Genomic DNA, 25,989 nt, shown 5'->3' with positions numbered 1-25,989 from the left:
AGTCATACATGCATACAGTCATACATACAGTCATACATGCATACAGTCATGCATACAGTCATACATACAGTCATACATGCATACAGTCATACATGCATACAGTCATATATGCATACATACAGTCATACATGCATACATACGGTCATACATACGTACAGTCATACATGCACACAGTCATACATACATACAGTCATACATGCATACAGTCATACATGCATACAGTCATACATACAGTCATACATACATACATAGAGTCATACATACATACATACAGTCATACATACATACATACAGTCATACATGCAAACAGTCATACATGCATACAGTCATACATGCATGCATACAGTCAAACATGCATACAGTCATACATGCATACAGTCATACATGCATACAGTCATACATGCATGCATACAGTCATACATGCATACAGTCATGCATGCATACAGTCATACAGTCATACATGCATACAGTCATACATACATACATACATACATACAGTCATACATACATGCATACAGTCATACATACATACATACAGTCAGTCATGCATGCATACAGTCATACATGCAAACAGTCATACATACATACAGTACATACAGTCATACATCCACACAGTCATACATCCATACAGTCATACATACATACAGTCAAACATACATACAGTCATACATCCACACAGTCATACATCCATACAGTCATACATACATACAGTCAAACATACATACAGTCATACATCCACACAGTCATACATCCATACATCCATACAGTCAAACATGCACACAGTCATACATCCACACAGTCATACATCCATACAGTCAAACATACATACAGTCATACATCCATACTGTCATACATCCATACAGTCATACATCCATACAGTCAAACATGCACACAGTCATACATCCATACAGTCATACATCCATACAGTCATACATCCATACTGTCATACATGCACACAGTCATACATCCATACAGTCAAACATACATACAGTCATACATCCACACTGTCATACATCCATACAGTCATACATGCACACAGTCATGCATACATGCAGTCATACATCCATACAGTCATGCATACATACAGTCATACATCCATACAGTCATACATCCATACAGTCATGCATACATACAGTCATGCATACATACAGTCATGCATCCATACAGTCATGCATCCATACAGTCATGCATCCATACAGTCATGCATCCATACAGTCATGCATACATACAGTCATACATCCATACAGTCATGCATACATACAGTCATACATGCATACATACAGTCATACATACATACAGTCATACATCCATACAGTCATACATCCATACAGTCATGCATACATACAGTCATACATCCATACAGTCATGCATACATACAGTCATACATGCATACATACAGTCATACATACATACAGTCATACATCCATACAGTCATGCATACATACAGTCATACATGCATACATACAGTCATACATACATACAGTCATACATACATACAGTCATACATACATACAGTCATGCATCCATACAGTCATACATACATACAGTCATACATACATACAGTCATACATCCATACAGTCATACATACATACAGTCATACATCCATACAGTCATACATACATACAGTCATACATCCATACAGTCATACATCCATACAGTCATACATCCATACAGTCATACATCCACACAGTCATACATCCATACAGTCATACATACATACAGTCATACATACATACAGTCATACATACATACAGTCATACATCCATACAGTCATACATACATACAGTCATACATACATACAGTCATACATCCATACAGTCATACATCCATACAGTCATACATACATACAGTCATACATCCACACAGTCATACATCCACACAGTTATACATCCATACAGTCATACATCCATACAGTCATACATACATACAGTCAAACATACATACAGTCATACATCCATACAGTCATACATCCACACAGTCATACATCCACACAGTCATACATCCATACAGTCATACATACATACAGTCATACATACATACAGTCATACATCCATACAGTAATACATCCATACAGTCATACATCCATACAGTCATACATACATACAGTCATACATCCATACAGTCATACATACATACAGTCATACATACATACAGTCATACATCCATACAGTCATACATCCATACAGTCATACATCCATACAGTCATACATCCACACAGTCATACATCCATACAGTCATACATCCATACAGTCAAACATACATACAGTCATACATCCACACAGTCATACATCCATACAGTCATACATCCATACAGTCATACATACATACAGTCATACATACATACAGTCATACATACATACAGTCATACATCCATACAGTAATACATCCATACAGTCATACATGCACACAGTCATACATCCATACAGTCAAACATACATACAGTCATACATCCATACTGTCATACATCCATACAGTCATACATCCATACAGTCATACATCCATACAGTCATACATCCACACAGTCATACATCCATACAGTCATACATCCATACAGTCATACATCCATACAGTCATACATACATACAGTCATACATCCATACTGTCATACATCCATACAGTCATACATACATACAGTCATACATCCACACAGTCATACATCCATACAGTCATACATACATACAGTCAAACATACATACAGTCATACATCCACACAGTCATACATCCATACAGTCATACATCCATACAGTCAAACATGCACACAGTCATACATCCACACAGTCATACATCCATACAGTCAAACATACATACAGTCATACATCCATACTGTCATACATCCATACAGTCATACATCCATACAGTCAAACATGCACACAGTCATACATCCATACAGTCATACATCCATACAGTCATACATCCATACTGTCATACATGCACACAGTCATACATCCATACAGTCAAACATACATACAGTCATACATCCACACAGTCATACATCCATACAGTCATACATACATACAGTCATACATCCATACAGTCAAACATGCACACAGTCATACATCCATACAGTCATACATCCATACAGTCATACATCCATACTGTCATACATGCACACAGTCATACATCCATACAGTCAAACATACATACAGTCATACATCCACACAGTCATACATACATACAGTCATACATACATACAGTCATACATCCATACAGTCAAACATACATACAGTCATACATCCATACAGTCAAACATACATACAGTCATACATCCATACTGTCATACATGCACACAGTCATACATACATACAGTCATACATACATACAGTCATACATCCATACAGTCATACATACATACAGTCATACATCCATACAGTCAAACATACATACAGTCATACATCCATACTGTCATACATGCACACAGTCATACATCCATACAGTCATACATCCATACAGTCATACATCCATACAGTCATACATGCACACAGTCATACATACATACAGTCATACATCCATACAGTCATACATCCATACAGTCATACATCCATACAGTCATGCATACATACAGTCATACATACATACAGTCATACATCCATACAGTCATGCATACATACAGTCATACATACATACAGTCATACATCCATACAGTCATACATCCATACAGTCATACATCCATACAGTCATGCATACATACAGTCATACATCCATAGTCATGCATACATACAGTCATACATGCACGCAGTCATACATACATACAGTCATACATCCATACAGTCATACATCCATACAGTCATGCATACATACAGTCATACATCCATAGTCATGCATACATAGAGTCATGCGTACATACAGTCATACATCCATAGTCATGCATACATAGAGTCATGCATATATACAGTCATACATCCATACAGTCATACATCCATACAGTCATGCATACATACATACAGTCATGCATACATACAGTCATACATCCATAGTCATGCATACATAGAGTCATGCATATATACAGTCATACATCCATACAGTCATGCATACATACAGTCATACATCCATAGTCATGCATACATAGAGTCATGCATATATACAGTCATACATCCATACATACAGTCATGCATACATACAGTCATACATCCATAGTCATGCATACATAGAGTCATGCATATATACAGTCATACATCCATACATACAGTCATGCATACATACAGTCATACATCCATAGTCATGCATACATAGAGTCATGCATACATACAGTCATACATCCATAGTCATGCATACATAGAGTCATGCATATATACAGTCATACATCCATCCATACATACAGTCATGCATACATACAGTCATACATCCATAGTCATGCATACATACAGTCATACATGCACGCAGTCATACATACATACAGTCATACATCCATACAGTCATACATCCATACAGTCATACATGCACACAGTCATACATACATACAGTCATACATCCATACAGTCATACATCCATACAGTCATACATCCATACAGTCATGCATACATACAGTCATGCATACATACAGTCATACATCCATAGTCATGCATACATAGAGTCATGCATACATACAGTCATACATCCATAGTCATGCATACATAGAGTCATGCATATATACAGTCATACATCCATACATACAGTCATGCATACATACAGTCATACATCCATAGTCATGCATACATAGAGTCATGCATATATACAGTCATACATCCATACATACAGTCATACATCCATACAGTCATACATCCATACAGTCATACATCCATACAGTCATACATCCATACAGTCATACATCCATACAGTCATACATCCATACATACAGTCATGCATACATACAGTCATACATGCACACAGTCATACATATATACAGTCATACATCCATACAGTCATACATCCATACAGTCATACATCCATACAGTCATACATGCACACAGTCATACATCCATACAGTCATACATCCATACAGTCATACATGCACACAGTCATGCATACATGCAGTCATACATCCATACAGTCATGCATACATACAGTCATACATCCATACAGTCATGCATACATACAGTCATACATGCATACATACAGTCATACATACATACAGTCATACATACATACAGTCATACATACATACAGTCATGCATCCATACAGTCATACATCCATACAGTCATACATACATACAGTCATGCATCCATACAGTCATACATACATACATACAGTCATGCATCCATACAGTCATGCATCCATACAGTCATGCATCCATACAGTCATGCATCCATACAGTCATGCATCCATACAGTCATGCATCCATACAGTCATACATCCATACAGTCATACATGCACACAGTCATACATACATACAGTCATACATAAATACAGTCATACATGCATACATACAGTTATGCATACATACAGTCATACATGCATACAGTCATACATACATACAGTCATACATAAATACAGTCATACATGCATACATACAGTTATGCATACATACAGTCATACATGCATACAGTCATACATACATACATACAGTCATACATGCATACAGTCATGCATACATACAGTCATACATACATACAGTCATGCATACAGTCATACATGCATACAGTCATACATACATACATACAGTCATACATGCATACAGTCATACATACAGTCATACATGCATACAGTCATACATACAGTCATACATGCATAGTCATGCATACAGTCATACATACAGTCATACATGCATACAGTCATACATGCATACAGTCATATATGCATACATACAGTCATACATGCATACATACGGTCATACATACGTACAGTCATACATGCACACAGTCATACATACATACAGTCATACATGCATACAGTCATACATGCATACAGTCATACATACAGTCATACATACATACATAGAGTCATACATACATACATACAGTCATACATACATACATACAGTCATACATGCAAACAGTCATACATGCATACAGTCATACATGCATGCATACAGTCAAACATGCATACAGTCATACATGCATACAGTCATACATGCATACAGTCATACATGCATGCATACAGTCATACATGCATACAGTCATGCATGCATACAGTCATACAGTCATACATGCATACAGTCATACATACATACATACATACATACAGTCATACATACATGCATACAGTCATACATACATACATACAGTCAGTCATGCATGCATACAGTCATACATGCAAACAGTCATACATACATACAGTACATACAGTCATACATCCACACAGTCATACATCCATACAGTCATACATACATACAGTCAAACATACATACAGTCATACATCCACACAGTCATACATCCATACAGTCATACATACATACAGTCAAACATACATACAGTCATACATCCACACAGTCATACATCCATACAGTCATACATCCATACAGTCAAACATGCACACAGTCATACATCCACACAGTCATACATCCATACAGTCAAACATACATACAGTCATACATCCATACTGTCATACATCCATACAGTCATACATCCATACAGTCAAACATGCACACAGTCATACATCCATACAGTCATACATCCATACAGTCATACATCCATACTGTCATACATGCACACAGTCATACATCCATACAGTCAAACATACATACAGTCATACATCCACACAGTCATACATCCATACAGTCATACATGCACACAGTCATGCATACATGCAGTCATACATCCATACAGTCATGCATACATACAGTCATACATCCATACAGTCATACATCCATACAGTCATGCATACATACAGTCATGCATACATACAGTCATGCATACATACAGTCATGCATCCATACAGTCATGCATCCATACAGTCATGCATCCATACAGTCATGCATCCATACAGTCATGCATACATACAGTCATGCATCCATACAGTCATGCATCCATACAGTCATGCATACATACAGTCATACATCCATACAGTCATGCATACATACAGTCATACATGCATACATACAGTCATACATACATACAGTCATACATCCATACAGTCATACATCCATACAGTCATGCATACATACAGTCATACATCCATACAGTCATGCATACATACAGTCATACATGCATACATACAGTCATACATACATACAGTCATACATCCATACAGTCATGCATACATACAGTCATACATGCATACATACAGTCATACATACATACAGTCATACATACATACAGTCATACATACATACAGTCATGCATCCATACAGTCATACATACATACAGTCATACATACATACAGTCATACATCCATACAGTCATACATACATACAGTCATACATCCATACAGTCATACATACATACAGTCATACATACATACAGTCATACATCCATACAGTCATACATCCATACAGTCATACATCCATACAGTCATACATCCACACAGTCATACATCCATACAGTCATACATACATACAGTCATACATACATACAGTCATACATACATACAGTCATACATCCATACAGTCATACATACATACAGTCATACATCCATACAGTCATACATCCATACAGTCATACATACATACAGTCATACATCCATACAGTCATACATCCACACAGTCATACATCCACACAGTCATACATCCATACAGTCATACATCCATACAGTCATACATACATACAGTCAAACATACATACAGTCATACATCCATACAGTCATACATCCATACAGTCATACATCCACACAGTCATACATCCACACAGTCATACATCCACACAGTCATACATCCATACAGTCATACATCCATACAGTCATACATCCATACAGTAATACATCCATACAGTCATACATACATACAGTCATACATACATACAGTCATACATCCATACAGTCATACATACATACAGTCATACATACATACAGTCATACATACATACAGTCATACATACATACAGTCATACATCCATACAGTCATACATCCACACAGTCATACATCCATACAGTCATACATACATACAGTCAAACATACATACAGTCATACATCCACACAGTCATACATCCATACAGTCATACATCCATACAGTCATACATACATACAGTCATACATACATACAGTCATACATCCATACAGTCATACATCCATACAGTAATACATCCATACAGTCATACATGCACACAGTCATACATCCATACAGTCAAACATACATACAGTCATACATCCATACTGTCATACATCCATACAGTCATACATCCATACAGTCATACATCCATACAGTCATACATCCACACAGTCATACATCCATACAGTCATACATCCATACAGTCATACATCCATACAGTCATACATACATACAGTCATACATCCATACTGTCATACATCCATACAGTCATACATCCATACAGTCATACATCCATACAGTCATACATCCATACAGTCAAACATACATACAGTCATACATCCACACAGTCATACATCCATACAGTCATACATACATACAGTCAAACATACATACAGTCATACATCCACACAGTCATACATCCATACAGTCATACATCCATACAGTCAAACATGCACACAGTCATACATCCACACAGTCATACATCCATACAGTCAAACATACATACAGTCATACATCCATACTGTCATACATCCATACAGTCATACATCCATACAGTCAAACATGCACACAGTCATACATCCATACAGTCATACATCCATACAGTCATACATCCATACTGTCATACATGCACACAGTCATACATCCATACAGTCAAACATACATACAGTCATACATCCACACAGTCATGCATACATACAGTCATACATACATACAGTCATACATCCATACAGTCATGCATACATACAGTCATGCATACATACAGTCATACATCCATACAGTCATGCATACATACAGTCATACATACATACAGTCATACATCCATACAGTCATACATCCATACAGTCATACATCCATACAGTCATGCATACATACAGTCATACATCCATAGTCATGCATACATACAGTCATACATGCACGCAGTCATACATACATACAGTCATACATCCATACAGTCATACATCCATACAGTCATGCATACATACAGTCATACATCCATAGTCATGCATACATAGAGTCATGCGTACATACAGTCATACATCCATAGTCATGCATACATAGAGTCATGCATATATACAGTCATACATCCATACAGTCATACATCCATACAGTCATGCATACATACATACAGTCATGCATACATACAGTCATACATCCATAGTCATGCATACATAGAGTCATGCATATATACAGTCATACATCCATACAGTCATGCATACATACAGTCATACATCCATAGTCATGCATACATAGAGTCATGCATATATACAGTCATACATCCATACATACAGTCATGCATACATACAGTCATACATCCATAGTCATGCATACATAGAGTCATGCATATATACAGTCATACATCCATACATACAGTCATGCATACATACAGTCATACATCCATAGTCATGCATACATAGAGTCATGCATACATACAGTCATACATCCATAGTCATGCATACATAGAGTCATGCATATATACAGTCATACATCCATACATACAGTCATGCATACATACAGTCATACATCCATAGTCATGCATACATACAGTCATACATGCACGCAGTCATACATACATACAGTCATACATCCATACAGTCATACATCCATACAGTCATACATGCACACAGTCATACATACATACAGTCATACATCCATACAGTCATACATCCATACAGTCATACATCCATACAGTCATGCATACATACAGTCATGCATACATACAGTCATACATCCATAGTCATGCATACATAGAGTCATGCATACATACAGTCATACATCCATAGTCATGCATACATAGAGTCATGCATATATACAGTCATACATCCATACATACAGTCATGCATACATACAGTCATACATCCATAGTCATGCATACATAGTCATGCATATATACAGTCATACATCCATACATACAGTCATACATCCATACAGTCATACATCCATACAGTCATACATCCATACAGTCATACATCCATACAGTCATACATCCATACAGTCATACATCCATACATACAGTCATGCATACATACAGTCATACATGCACACAGTCATACATATATACAGTCATACATCCATACAGTCATACATCCATACAGTCATACATCCATACAGTCATACATGCACACAGTCATACATCCATACAGTCATACATCCATACAGTTATACATGCACACAGTCATGCATACATGCAGTCATACATCCATACAGTCATGCATACATACAGTCATACATCCATACAGTCATGCATACATACAGTCATACATGCATACATACAGTCATACATACATACAGTCATACATACATACAGTCATACATACATACAGTCATGCATCCATACAGTCATACATCCATACAGTCATACATACATACAGTCATGCATCCATACAGTCATACATACATACATACAGTCATGCATCCATACAGTCATGCATCCATACAGTCATGCATCCATACAGTCATGCATCCATACAGTCATGCATCCATACAGTCATGCATCCATACAGTCATACATCCATACAGTCATACATGCACACAGTCATACATACATACAGTCATACATAAATACAGTCATACATGCATACATACAGTTATGCATACATACAGTCATACATGCATACAGTCATACATACATACAGTCATACATAAATACAGTCATACATGCATACATACAGTTATGCATACATACAGTCATACATGCATACAGTCATACATACATACATACAGTCATACATGCATACAGTCATGCATACATACAGTCATACATACATACAGTCATGCATACAGTCATACATGCATACAGTCATACATACATACATACAGTCATACATGCATACAGTCATACATACAGTCATACATGCATACAGTCATACATACAGTCATACATGCATACAGTCATGCATACAGTCATACATACAGTCATACATGCATACAGTCATACATGCATACAGTCATATATGCATACATACAGTCATACATGCATACATACGGTCATACATACGTACAGTCATACATGCACACAGTCATACATACATACAGTCATACATGCATACAGTCATACATGCATACAGTCATACATACAGTCATACATACATACATAGAGTCATACATACATACATACAGTCATACATACATACATACAGTCATACATGCAAACAGTCATACATGCATACAGTCATACATGCATGCATACAGTCAAACATGCATACAGTCATACATGCATACAGTCATACATGCATACAGTCATACATGCATGCATACAGTCATACATGCATACAGTCATGCATGCATACAGTCATACAGTCATACATGCATACAGTCATACATACATACATACATACATACATACAGTCATACATACATGCATACAGTCATACATACATACATACAGTCAGTCATGCATGCATACAGTCATACATGCAAACAGTCATACATACATACAGTACATACAGTCATACATCCACACAGTCATACATCCATACAGTCATACATACATACAGTCAAACATACATACAGTCATACATCCACACAGTCATACATCCATACAGTCATACATACATACAGTCAAACATACATACAGTCATACATCCACACAGTCATACATCCATACAGTCATACATCCATACAGTCAAACATGCACACAGTCATACATCCACACAGTCATACATCCATACAGTCAAACATACATACAGTCATACATCCATACTGTCATACATCCATACAGTCATACATCCATACAGTCAAACATGCACACAGTCATACATCCATACAGTCATACATCCATACAGTCATACATCCATACTGTCATACATGCACACAGTCATACATCCATACAGTCAAACATACATACAGTCATACATCCACACAGTCATACATCCATACAGTCATACATACATACAGTCATACATCCATACAGTCAAACATGCACACAGTCATACATCCATACAGTCATACATCCATACTGTCATACATGCACACAGTCATACATCCATACAGTCAAACATACATACAGTCATACATCCACACAGTCATACATCCATACAGTCATACATACATACAGTCATACATCCATACAGTCAAACATACATACAGTCATACATCCATACAGTCAAACATACATACAGTCATACATCCATACTGTCATACATGCACACAGTCATACATACATACAGTCATACATACATACAGTCATACATCCATACAGTCATACATACATACAGTCATACATCCATACAGTCAAACATACATACAGTCATACATCCATACTGTCATACATGCACACAGTCATACATCCATACAGTCATACATCCATACAGTCATACATCCATACAGTCATACATGCACACAGTCATACATACATACAGTCATACATCCATACAGTCATACATCCATACAGTCATACATCCATACAGTCATGCATACATACAGTCATACATACATACAGTCATACATCCATACAGTCATGCATACATACAGTCATGCATACATACAGTCATACATCCATACAGTCATACATCCATACAGTCATACATCCATACAGTCATGCATACATACAGTCATACATCCATAGTCATGCATACATACAGTCATACATGCACGCAGTCATACATACATACAGTCATACATCCATACAGTCATACATCCATACAGTCATGCATACATACAGTCATACATCCATAGTCATGCATACATAGAGTCATGCGTACATACAGTCATACATCCATAGTCATGCATACATAGAGTCATGCATATATACAGTCATACATCCATACAGTCATACATCCATACAGTCATGCATACATACATACAGTCATGCATACATACAGTCATACATCCATAGTCATGCATACATAGAGTCATGCATATATACAGTCATACATCCATACAGTCATGCATACATACAGTCATACATCCATAGTCATGCATACATAGAGTCATGCATATATACAGTCATACATCCATACATACAGTCATGCATACATACAGTCATACATCCATAGTCATGCATACATAGAGTCATGCATATATACAGTCATACATCCATACATACAGTCATGCATACATACAGTCATACATCCATAGTCATGCATACATAGAGTCATGCATACATACAGTCATACATCCATAGTCATGCATACATAGAGTCATGCATATATACAGTCATACATCCATACATACAGTCATGCATACATACAGTCATACATCCATAGTCATGCATACATACAGTCATACATGCACGCAGTCATACATACATACAGTCATACATCCATACAGTCATACATGCACACAGTCATACATCCATACAGTCATACATCCATACAGTCATACATCCATACAGTCATACATCCATACAGTCATGCATACATACAGTCATGCATACATACAGTCATACATCCATAGTCATGCATACATAGAGTCATGCATACATACAGTCATACATCCATAGTCATGCATACATAGAGTCATGCATATATACAGTCATACATCCATACATACAGTCATGCATACATACAGTCATACATCCATAGTCATGCATACATAGAGTCATGCATATATACAGTCATACATCCATACATACAGTCATACATCCATACAGTCATACATCCATACAGTCATACATCCATACAGTCATACATCACATCCATACAGTCATACATCCATACATACAGTCATGCATACATACAGTCATACATGCACACAGTCATACATATATACAGTCATACATCCATACAGTCATACATCCATACAGTCATACATCCATACAGTCATACATGCACACAGTCATACATCCATACAGTCATACATCCATACAGTCATACATGCACACAGTCATGCATACATGCAGTCATACATCCATACAGTCATGCATACATACAGTCATACATCCATACAGTCATACATCCATACAGTCATGCATACATACAGTCATGCATACATACAGTCATGCATACATACAGTCATGCATCCATACAGTCATGCATCCATACAGTCATGCATCCATACAGTCATGCATCCATACAGTCATGCATCCATACAGTCATACATCCATACAGTCATGCATACATACAGTCATACATCCATACAGTCATGCATACATACAGTCATACATGCATACATACAGTCATACATACATACAGTCATACATCCATACAGTCATACATCCATACAGTCATGCATACATACAGTCATACATCCATACAGTCATGCATACATACAGTCATACATGCATACATACAGTCATACATACATACAGTCATACATCCATACAGTCATGCATACATACAGTCATACATGCATACATACAGTCATACATACATACAGTCATACATACATACAGTCATACATACATACAGTCATGCATCCATACAGTCATACATCCATACAGTCATACATACATACAGTCATGCATCCATACAGTCATACATACATACATACAGTCATGCATCCATACAGTCATGCATCCATACAGTCATGCATCCATACAGTCATGCATCCATACAGTCATGCATCCATACAGTCACACATCCATACAGTCATACATGCACACAGTCATACATACATACAGTCATACATAAATACAGTCATACATGCATACATACAGTTATGCATACATACAGTCATACATGCATACAGTCATACATACATACAGTCATACATAAATACAGTCATACATGCATACATACAGTTATGCATACATACAGTCATACATGCATACAGTCATACATACATACATACAGTCATACATGCATACAGTCATGCATACATACAGTCATACATACATACAGTCATGCATACAGTCATACATGCATACAGTCATACATACATACATACAGTCATACATGCATACAGTCATGCATACATACAGTCATACATACATACAGTCATGCATACAGTCATACATACATACAGTCATACATGCATACAGTCATACATACAGTCATACATGCATACAGTCATGCATACAGTCATACATACAGTCATACATGCATACAGTCATACATGCATACAGTCATATATGCATACATACAGTCATACATGCATACATACGGTCATACATACGTACAGTCATACATGCACACAGTCATACATACATACAGTCATACATGCATACAGTCATACATGCATACAGTCATACATACAGTCATACATACATACATAGAGTCATACATACATACATACAGTCATACATGCAAACAGTCATACATGCATACAGTCATACATGCATGCATACAGTCAAACATGCATACAGTCATACATGCATACAGTCATACATGCATACAGTCATACATGCATGCATACAGTCATACATGCATACAGTCATGCATGCATACAGTCATACAGTCATACATGCATACAGTCATACATACATACATACATACATACATACATACAGTCATACATACATGCATACAGTCATACATACATACATACAGTCAGTCATGCATGCATACAGTCATACATGCAAACAGTCATACATACATACAGTACATACAGTCATACATGCATACAGTCATGCATACATACAGTCATACATGCATACATACAGTCATACATACATACAGTCATACATGCATACAGTCATGCATACATACAGTCATACATACATACAGTCATGCATACAGTCATACATACATACAGTCATACATGCATACAGTCATACATACAGTCATACATGCATACAGTCATGCATACAGTCATACATACAGTCATACATGCATACAGTCATACATGCATACAGTCATATATGCATACATACAGTCATACATGCATACATACGGTCATACATACGTACAGTCATACATGCACACAGTCATACATACATACAGTCATACATGCATACAGTCATACATGCATACAGTCATACATACAGTCATACATACATACATAGAGTCATACATACATACATACAGTCATACATACATACATACAGTCATACATGCAAACAGTCATACATGCATACAGTCATACATGCATGCATACAGTCAAACATGCATACAGTCATACATGCATACAGTCATACATGCATACAGTCATACATGCATGCATACAGTCATACATGCATACAGTCATGCATGCATACAGTCATACAGTCATACATGCATACAGTCATACATACATACATACATACATACATACAGTCATACATACATGCATACAGTCATACATACATACATACAGTAAGTCATGCATGCATACAGTCATACATGCAAACAGTCATACATACATACAGTACATACAGTCATACATGCATACAGTCATGCATACATACAGTCATACATGCATACATACAGTCATACATACATACAGTCATACATGCATACAGTCATACATACAGTCATACATGCATACAGTCATACATACAGTCATACATGCATACAGTCATACATACAGTCATACATCCATACAGTTTTAAATGAAGTCTCTTCTGCTCACCAAGGCTACATTTATTTGATTATAAATATAGAATTAAAAATCCAGATTTTTTTTGAACAAATGTTTTCAACATTGATAATAATCATAAATGTTTTTTTGAGCATCAAATCATTATATTAGAAGGATTTCTGAAGGATCATGTGACACTGAAGTCTGGAGTAATGATGCTGAAAATACAGCTTTGATCACAGGAATACATTTTGAAATGTATTTAAAAAGAAAACAGTTATTTTAAATTGTCATAATATTTAACAATATTAGTGTTTATTTTATTTTATTTTTTATCAAATTAATGCAGCCTTGGTGAGTTCTTTTAAAAACAAAAAATCGTACCGATCCAAAAGTTCTGACTGGTAGTGTATATATAAATTATTTAGAAACTGTTTCATATAGTGTCACCTCTCAAAGCTGAAGCAAAGGCTTAATGTGCAACTGTTGAAACGTGTATCTCAGAGGCATTTCTCAGTGTTTGCACTGTCGTTCCCCGGAGTGGAGGCCCTGAACACCATCTACTGCAGTATCCTGAGCCAGCACCTGAGCGGAGACAGCTTCACATCGGCCCTGCAGAAGAGCAGCTCTCAGCTGGTCACGCTGGCACTCGCTCTCCACCAGCGCATCACCACCAGCTTCCTGCCCACCGCCATCAAGTTCCACTACATCTTCAACCTCCGCGACCTCTCCAACATATTCCAGGTACTCAAACAATAACCTTTTATCCCAGAAACCCCTCGCAGCCGCTCTCTGAATGCCATCCATGTGAGGAAAACTGGTGAAAGTTCATAATCTTTCCTATGTGTAATATTACATTTATATGACTGTCTCGTAAGTCATGAGCTCTGAAAACAGTGCGAGTAATTTCAGTCTCAAATGACTAATGATTGAAAGGCAGAGCTGATGGTTTGAGATGAGCTGTAGATTACTGAAGTATTGATGAACTGAAGTAAAAGTAGTGGTTCAGATGAGCCTGTCAAAAGCCACCGATCAGCTTCTGGTTAGTTTCTCTTTGCAGGCGAATTGAATAATTAATTCATCCATGGCATCTTTTCATGTGCACTTCCTGACAGATGCAGACAAATCCATTTCATGCATTAGTTAAAAGTCATATCAGCTTTTTTCTAAGCAGCACATGCATGTGGTCCATTCTCACGCATAGACAGTTCGGCACGTCCAGCTCTTAATTGCGGCTCTTCTGTCCCAGCTCTTGTTACTGTGCTGGATTAGACAAACGCTCTTTGGATTTCATTGTTTTAGAAGGGCTTTACTGGGCCCGTTTCCTCGGTTTAGTGCTGATGAAAGTGGAAAGAGAAGAGAATAGCCTGTGAACCTCCACTCATTGTTTGGGGAGCCGTCGGAGTAATGAAGCAGAACGAGACGCAGCTGAAGGAACATTTGAAGATCGGCCCTTAGTTCTGCCTTACTAATTCAGCTCACAGTTCAGAGCCTGAAAGCACACACTCCCAGCTTCGTCTTCTTCATCAGCAGTGCTCTCAGAGCTCAGCGTGTGTGTGTCTGCGTCTGCGCCGATGTTTCTCCGATTGGTTTAATTAGTTGGTGATACGCAGGACTGAATGTCTCATGTTACGCCGAGAGGGACCCAAAGGCCCGATCCGATCCCTTTTGTTTTTGTGAACGGTTTAAAAAAATTAAAAGGCAGCTTATTTGCCCACAGCCAAGAAAAGTTCCATTTTTAATAAAGTTCAGACTTCAGATGCTGCCGGTAGGAACTGTGCTTCACTTCAGCACCGTGATTGACGTCAAGTCATTAGTTTACAGCCGTGTGTGAGAGACGGCTGAGATAATGAAGCTCCGCTGAGGACGTGTGTGTGTGTGTGTGTGTGTGTGTGTGTGTGTCGGCACTGGGCTCTCAGAGAGACGTGTGTGTGTGAGACGTGTGTGTGACGTGTGTGTGTGTGTGTGTGAGATGTTTATGTGTGTGTGTCGGCGCTGGGCTCTCCGAGAGACGTGTGTGTGTGAGACGTGTGTGTGTGTGTGTGTGTGTGTGTGTGTGTGTGTGTGTGTCGGCGCTGGGCTCTCCTAGAGACGTGTGTGTGAGAGACGTGTGTGTGTGTGTGTGTGTCGGCGCTGGGCTCTCCGAGAGACGTGTGTGTGAGAGACGTGTGTGAGTGTGTGTGTGTCGGCGCTGGGCTCTCCGAGAGACGTGTGTGTGTGTGTGTGTGTGTGTGTGTGTGTGTGTGTGTGTGTGTGTGTGTGTGTGTGTGTGTGTGTGTGTGAGTGTGTGTGTGTCGGCGCTGGGCTCTTGAGCGTCACACACACTGCTCGCTGTATGTCATGCTGACGGCCCTCCTCAGCCTACATGTGCTGATCAGCGACGGCCAATCAGTGATGGATGTTTTAGAGAGGCGACTGTGGAGATGGCGTCTCGACTGCAGTGAAGCTGGACACCACAGTAATGATCTCCACAGCACTAATGCAGCACTTGCAGTTTGATATTATATATAGTTTAATTAAGATATTTATATATATATTTCTCTTTATCAAATCAACTTTTTTCCTTTTGTAACACGAGTGTCACATTGGCAACTTTGTCTTAAACTTCTTTACATGCTTTAATCATTTATATTTGGCTAGTTTTTAAATAGCTAGTTTATGTACAGATCTGTATTGTTGTCCCCTTATCCCACACTCTCAGTCCTAAAACAACTGATCATTTAAGCAAAGAGTGATTCAAAATAATAAATGTACATATAAACAAAATAATAACATATAAATAAACACAATGATTTCCTGTTTCAGTGTGTATCATGTGAAATCATTTATATAAATAGTCATTAATATATTTAATAGTGTAATTGTATTGCGAAAGATTTTTACGTTTTAAAATGTCCATCACAGAATGTAATGAAACTCCTAATCTGACGTGTGGAGATGGAGATGTGTACAGAAGAAAATGACTTATGAACTATCGAGTATTTTAAGGCTGTTTATAATCTAGTGCCTGTAGATATAGATATAGTCCACAAAAGTGTCTATAGTTGAATAAACACCCAACAATGTGGAGAAGAACTCATACAGGTATCTATATAATATTGATTTGATGATGACGTCACAGTTTATTACAGAAGTTATTGAACAGAACTGAGCCGACCTCAGCTGGATGATGACCGTCTGCTGTTGTGTTTTTAGTGCATCATCGCATCATTATTTTCCTGTGCAGCTGCTTTGAAACACCCTGTGCCGTATGAAGCGCTATAGACGTAAAGCTGGCTTGATAATAGCAGGGTTGCTGGATCGTAGATTAGGACTCAATAATCTATAGATGTCTTTAGTGCAGTTTTCTGGATTCAGGAGTGAAAAGATGATCCTGCTTTGAGAGCCTTTAGTGAGCTTTAACACACCCCGGATCACAGAGCAGTCTCAGCTCCTGACGGGACAGAGCTAATGTTCCCTCGGGATGAGGACTGAGTGTTGGACAGATGCTGGAGCTAGATCAGGTGTGTGTCCGTCTCCTGATGCCTGATCAATACGAGCTTCTGGATCCACACCAGGAGGACACTCACCCGAGGCTCCTCGCTCCACTCTTCTGATCAATCTGCTTATTTTGGACATTAACAACAGCCTCTCAGTCACTTCTGCGGGCAACAGCCCTGAGGGTGACCCGTACAACAAAGGACATGATGACTATATTTAAATAATCCGAGACGAGGCATGTTCTGGTGGCTGACATCCTTCTCAGTCTCTTTCAGATCATTGTAGAGTTTAAAGTTGTGGAATATTAGACAAACCAGATATACTTCTTCCCCAAAAGCATCAATGCTCAAACAATTCAGTGTTTTTGTGCATCTCTCTCAGTTGATATCTGAATTATTGCAATTTTAGAAAATCTAGTGCAGTATTAGTAGATCAGGAGTGCTGGAGAAGCAGCGCTAACCCTTGTGTTGTTTCACTGCAGGGAATCCTGTTCTGCACCGGCGAGTGTGTGCGCACTCCTCAGGACCTGCTGAAGGTCTACCTGCACGAGGCCAACCGGGTCTACCGAGACAAGATGGTGGACCACACAGATTTCACTCTCTTTGACAAACTGCAGTCGGACACGGTGAAGAAGTTCTACCAGGTGAGAGAGTTGCAGGGGAGAGAGAGCTAAACCCTGTCAGTCCAGCAAATTAGGACACGAAGATTTTTACAGTTTTTCTGTCCACGGCCTCCCTCCTCCTGAGGTTCATGAGCGAGCGCGTGAAGGAGAGAAACAGCTGACATGGCCATGCTCACTCCTGCAGAACAACACACACACAGTTCATGATGGTTTAAGAGGAACATGAATTGATTGAATTCTCAGTCTTTTGGTTTAACTTGAGCTCCTTCCCAAGGCAGCGGCACTGAACGTTAGTTAATATTTCATGGAGTTTTAAGGCTGTTTTTATTCCCACTAGGATGTGGAGGAGACCCTGGAGGAGGCCACGGCCATGAACATGTTCTGCCACTTCGCCACGGGCATCGGGGAACCCAAATACATGCCGGTGCAGTCCTGGGGGAGCCTGAACAAAACCCTGCTGGAAGCGCTGGACGGTTACAACGAGGTCAACCCGGCTCTGAACCTGGTTCTCTTCGAGGACGCCATGTCTCATATGTAAGACATCCCTGCTGATCTTGACAGGACTCTAGATTTCACTGCAGCTCCTTAGACTGTGCAGCTTTCACCAGAAAGAGACGGGGGCACGGGAAAGCCTCTCGGAAATGTTGTATTTCTATTAATTCATCCTTTTTCCACAGCCAACAGCATTTAGATGGATCTCACTGCACTGACACCAAGCCCTGTGCTGCTTTTAAACATTTTAAACTAGTGTTTTATAGACGCCGAGTCATGTTTACTGCAGTCCCACGTTCATTTTATTTACACTTATTCCTGTTAAAAACTAGGGATGTCAGTATAATAAGTTAATCATGATTATTCTCATGGTTTCAGAATCTAAAAAGCAAAATTAAGTTTTTAATCATTTAAAAAAGAGTTTTAAATTTATTTATTATAAATAAGTGTAATTAATGAATTGACAATAACCCACCAACTCATTGATTTAGAAAATATGTACATGTTTTGCACATCCCTAGTAGTGACTTGACTTTTGCCCTTTCCAAACTCTACTGACAGCATTATCAATTTAATAGGCAAGCAAATATGCGTTCAGATCTGCTCAGTGAGTGGTGTAAATAAGAGTTTATTGCACTGCACCGTCACGTATCATTATGTGTAACTGAAGAGCCTGTACTGGTGAACCACTGACTCCTCAGAGTCGTTTAGGCTTTACTCAGCGCTTCACATGTTCTCTCCTGCTCAGCTGCCGGATCAACCGGATCCTGGAGTCTCCTCGGGGAAACGCTCTGCTGGTGGGAGTGGGCGGCAGTGGGAAGCAGAGCCTGACGAGACTGGCGGCCTTCATCAGCTCACTCGAGGTCTTCCAGATCACGCTGAAGAAAGGATACGGCATCCCTGATCTAAAGGTTTATTAGCCTGACACAAAACAATTGCTCTAAATCACACTCACTGCGACTGCTTGCTATTGGCCCTATCACATATCCAGCGTGGTGCTCCTGCCGGAGTGCAGATCGTCTAGGTGCAACTCCAGACAAAAGTCTGAGAAATAATGGAATAATTATCAAGTACACAGAGGAGCTCTTGAACACAATATGATATTGCACATTATTGTGTGTGTAGCTCATCAGCTTTCATGCCTGTAATATGTTTCATTTCTTACTGTTCTGCTGGGACTCTTCCAGGGAAGAGGAGCCGTGGCGTGTGACTGTTGTGTTGTGTATTCTCAGAGCGATTTGGGCGCGTTATACGTTAAAGCTGGCGTGAAGAATATTGGCATGGTGCTCCTCATGACAGACGCCCAGGTCGCAGATGAGAAGTTCCTAGTGTTGGTGAACGACCTTTTAGCATCTGGTAAGTGTGTGTGCGCGTGTGCGTGTGTGTGTGTGTGTGTGTGTGTGTGCCACTGGCTTTCTCTGCCAGATGATATGCATGAGGGGATATTATTATGTTTATTAGTGATGATATTACTGGCAGTATAAACTTTGCATTGCAAAGATTTTAATGTGCTTTTTATTTTCTCCATTATGTTTCTTAAAGACCGTGTCATTAGACGAATTGCTCAATCATTATTTCCGCGGCTCACGAGCATGAGAGCGTTAGGAGATTGATTTAAACTTCAGTAGCTTTTTGATCCATTTCTGTGAATCATTGGGAAATGTTTCAAGAAATCGATTCAATGATTAGTTTAAATCATCACTCATATGTTGATGTGCTGCAATAGCTTTTCCATATGCTAATAAAGATATTTACATAGCATTTTTTATTATAATAATTATTACCAACAACAAATAACAATAAAAACAGTATTAAAATGATAGTGATGATTAATATGCATTTATTTTGGCAACCAATTATGTAGGTAGTTATTGCTGTTTATTATACCGATCCAAATATTGCTCATACTGTGAAAAACATGCCATAATTATTTGTAAATGTAGATTTTTACTGTACTTGCTTTAAACATTTCCAATCTTCTTGTCCACAGTGAATGTTTGGTTAAAAAAGATTGATCTGATTGAAATTAATCGTCCAAGTCATTTCACTGTATCAAGATATGAGTGTGATTGTTTTATTTACATTTCTCAGGCCTAAAGTAACATAATTTTTCAGAGAGCTGTATTATTTTCCTGTTGCCTATGGCCAGTTCCTAACGTTTCCATCTATCAGAGACTGATATCAGCCCTTTGTCTCCATCACAGGTGAAATCCCTGACCTGTTCCCTGACGACGAGGTGGAGAACATCATCTCTTCTTTGAGGAATGAAGTGCGTGGTCAGGGTCTGATGGACACCAGGGAAAACTGCTGGAAGTTCTTCATCGACCGTGTCCGTAGGCAACTCAAAGTGCGTGAGCAGGAGTGATTCATGAAGCCTCGCAGGGCTGCCTTTGCTCTCCCACAGTCTCTGTAAATGAGTTTCCAGCTCTCGCAATGTAACTAGATAAACATGAACAGCCTGACGTCTCTGGGGAGGCTGTCCGAGGGCTGATTCTGCGCCGATATATGATTTTTGTTGATGTGTGTAAATGTGTGGACGGTTTTCCTGCTTGAATGTTGATTATGCAGCTCCTCTCTTCCCAGTCTGTCAGTAACGCTCTGTTTACTTCCTGTCTCTATGAAGCCCCTCCTTCTGAAAAGCACACTGTGCTCTGATTGGTCGGCTGGAGCAGTGTGTTGTGATTGGTCAAGTGTGTTTGTGAAATGTCCCACGGAACTTACCATAACCGCCAGTTTAAAACACTACTCACTACACTACCCAATCACTTCAAAAAGCTTTCACTGATAATGACTACATCAAGCCTAAACTTAGAAGAGATAAACAAGCATTCTTAAACACACGCCTCAAACACACGCCTCAAACACACGTCTCAAACAGGCGTGTTTGAGGCGTGTGTTTGAGACGTGTGTTTGAGGCGTGTGTTAGACGTGTGTTTGAGGCGTGTTTGAGGCGCGTGTTTGAGGCGTGTGTTAGACGTGTGTTTGAGGCGTGTGTTTGAGGCGTGTGTTTGAAGCGTGTGTGTTAGACGTGTGTTTGAGGCGTGTGTTAGACGTGTGTTTGAGGCGTGTGTTTGAGGCGTGTGTTTGAGGCGTGTGTTTGAGGCGTGTGTTTGAGACGTGTGTTTGAGGCGTGTTTGAGATGCGTGTTTGAGGCGTGTGTTTGAGGCGTGTGTTTGAGACGTGTGTTTGAGGCGTGTTTGAGATGCGTGTTTGAGGCGTGTGTTTGAGACGTGTGTTTGAGGCGTGTGTTTGAGGCGTGTGTTTGAGGCGTGTGTTTGAGGCGTGTGTTTGAGACGTGTGTTTGAGGCGTGTTTGAGATGCGTGTTTGAGGCGTGTGTTTGAGGCGTGTGTTTGAGACGTGTGTTTGAGGCGTGTTTGAGATGCGTGTTTGAGGCGTGTGTTTGAGGCGTGTGTTTGAGGCGTGTGTTTGAGGCGTGTTTGAGATGCGTGTTTGAGGCGTGTGTTTGAGACGTGTGTTTGAGGCGTGTTTGAGGCGTGTGTTTGAGGCGTGTGTTTGAGACGTGTGTTTGAGGCGTGTTTGAGATGCGTGTTTGAGGCGTGTGTTTGAGACGTGTGTTTGAGGCGTGTGTTTGAGGCGTGTGTTAGACGTGTGTTTGAGGCGTGTGTTTGAGGCGTGTGTTTGAGACGTGTGTGTTAGACGTGTGTTTGAGGCGTGTGTTTGAGGCGTGTGTTTGAGGCGTGTGTTTGAGACGTGTGTTTGAGGCGTGTGTTAGACGTGTGTTTGAGGCGTGTGTTAGACGTGTGTTTGAGGCGTGTGTTTGAGACGTGTGTTAGACGTGTGTTTGAGGCGTGTGTTAGACGTGTGTTTGAGGCGTGTGTTAGACGTGTGTTTGAGGCGTGTGTTTGAGGCGTGTGTTAGACGTGTGTTTGAGGCGTGTGTTTGAGACGTGTGTTTGAGGCGTGTGTTAGACGTGTGTTTGAGGCGTGTGTTAGACGTGTGTTTGAGGCGTGTGTTTGAGACGTGTGTTTGAGGCGTGTGTTAGACGTGTGTTTGAGGCGTGTGTTTGAGGCGTGTGTTTGAAGCGTGTGTGTTAGACGTGTGTTTGAGGCGTGTGTTAGACGTGTGTTTGAGGCGTGTGTTTGAGGCGTGTGTTTGAGGCGTGTGTTTGAGGCGTGTTTGAGATGCGTGTTTGAGGCGTGTGTTTGAGACGTGTGTTTGAGGCGTGTTTGAGGCGTGTGTTTGAGGCGTGTGTTTGAGACGTGTGTTTGAGGCGTGTTTGAGATGCGTGTTTGAGGCGTGTGTTTGAGACGTGTGTTTGAGGCGTGTGTTTGAGGCGTGTGTTAGACGTGTGTTTGAGGCGTGTGTTTGAGGCGTGTGTTTGAGACGTGTGTTAGACGTGTGTTTGAGGCGTGTGTTTGAGGCGTGTGTTTGAGGCGTGTGTTAGACGTGTGTTTGAGGCGTGTGTTTGAGGCGTGTGTTTGAGACGTGTGTTTGAGGCGTGTTTGAGATGCGTGTTTGAGGCGTGTGTTTGAGACGTGTGTTTGAGGCGTGTGTTTGAGGCGTGTGTTAGACGTGTGTTTGAGGCGTGTGTTTGAGGCGTGTGTTTGAGACGTGTGTGTTAGACGTGTGTTTGAGACGTGTGTTTGAGGCGTGTGTTTGAGGCGTGTGTTTGAGACGTGTGTTTGAGGCGTGTTTGAGATGCGTGTTTGAGGCGTGTGTTTGAGGCGTGTGTTTGAGACGTGTGTTTGAGGCGTGTTTGAGATGCGTGTTTGAGGCGTGTGTTTGAGACGTGTGTTTGAGGCGTGTGTTTGAGGCGTGTGTTAGACGTGTGTTTGAGGCGTGTGTTTGAGACGTGTGTGTTAGACGTGTGTTTGAGACGTGTGTTTGAGGCGTGTGTTTGAGACGTGTGTTTGAGGCGTGTTTGAGATGCGTGTTTGA

General features: G+C 39.5%; 1 protein-coding gene across 1 annotated transcript in view; it reads left to right on the top strand.

The window, feature by feature from the left end:
- dnah9 (dynein, axonemal, heavy chain 9) overlaps window positions 1-25,989 on the top strand; it is a 144,971-nt gene that overhangs the window by 76,890 nt on the left and 42,092 nt on the right. Inside the window, 6 exon segments of the mRNA XM_082152581.1 lie at window positions 17,000-17,239; window positions 20,457-20,618; window positions 20,935-21,131; window positions 21,838-22,000; window positions 22,322-22,445; window positions 23,294-23,436. Coding sequence (XP_082008707.1) covers window positions 17,000-17,239; window positions 20,457-20,618; window positions 20,935-21,131; window positions 21,838-22,000; window positions 22,322-22,445; window positions 23,294-23,436 — 1,029 coding nt within the window.

Source organism: Leuciscus leuciscus (genome assembly GCF_965113295.1).
Source record: "Leuciscus leuciscus genome assembly, chromosome: 21".
Lineage (NCBI taxonomy): Eukaryota > Metazoa > Chordata > Actinopteri > Cypriniformes > Leuciscidae > Leuciscus > Leuciscus leuciscus.
Note: the sequence above shows the minus strand (reverse complement) of the source record. Positions and strands in the feature narration are given on the sequence as shown.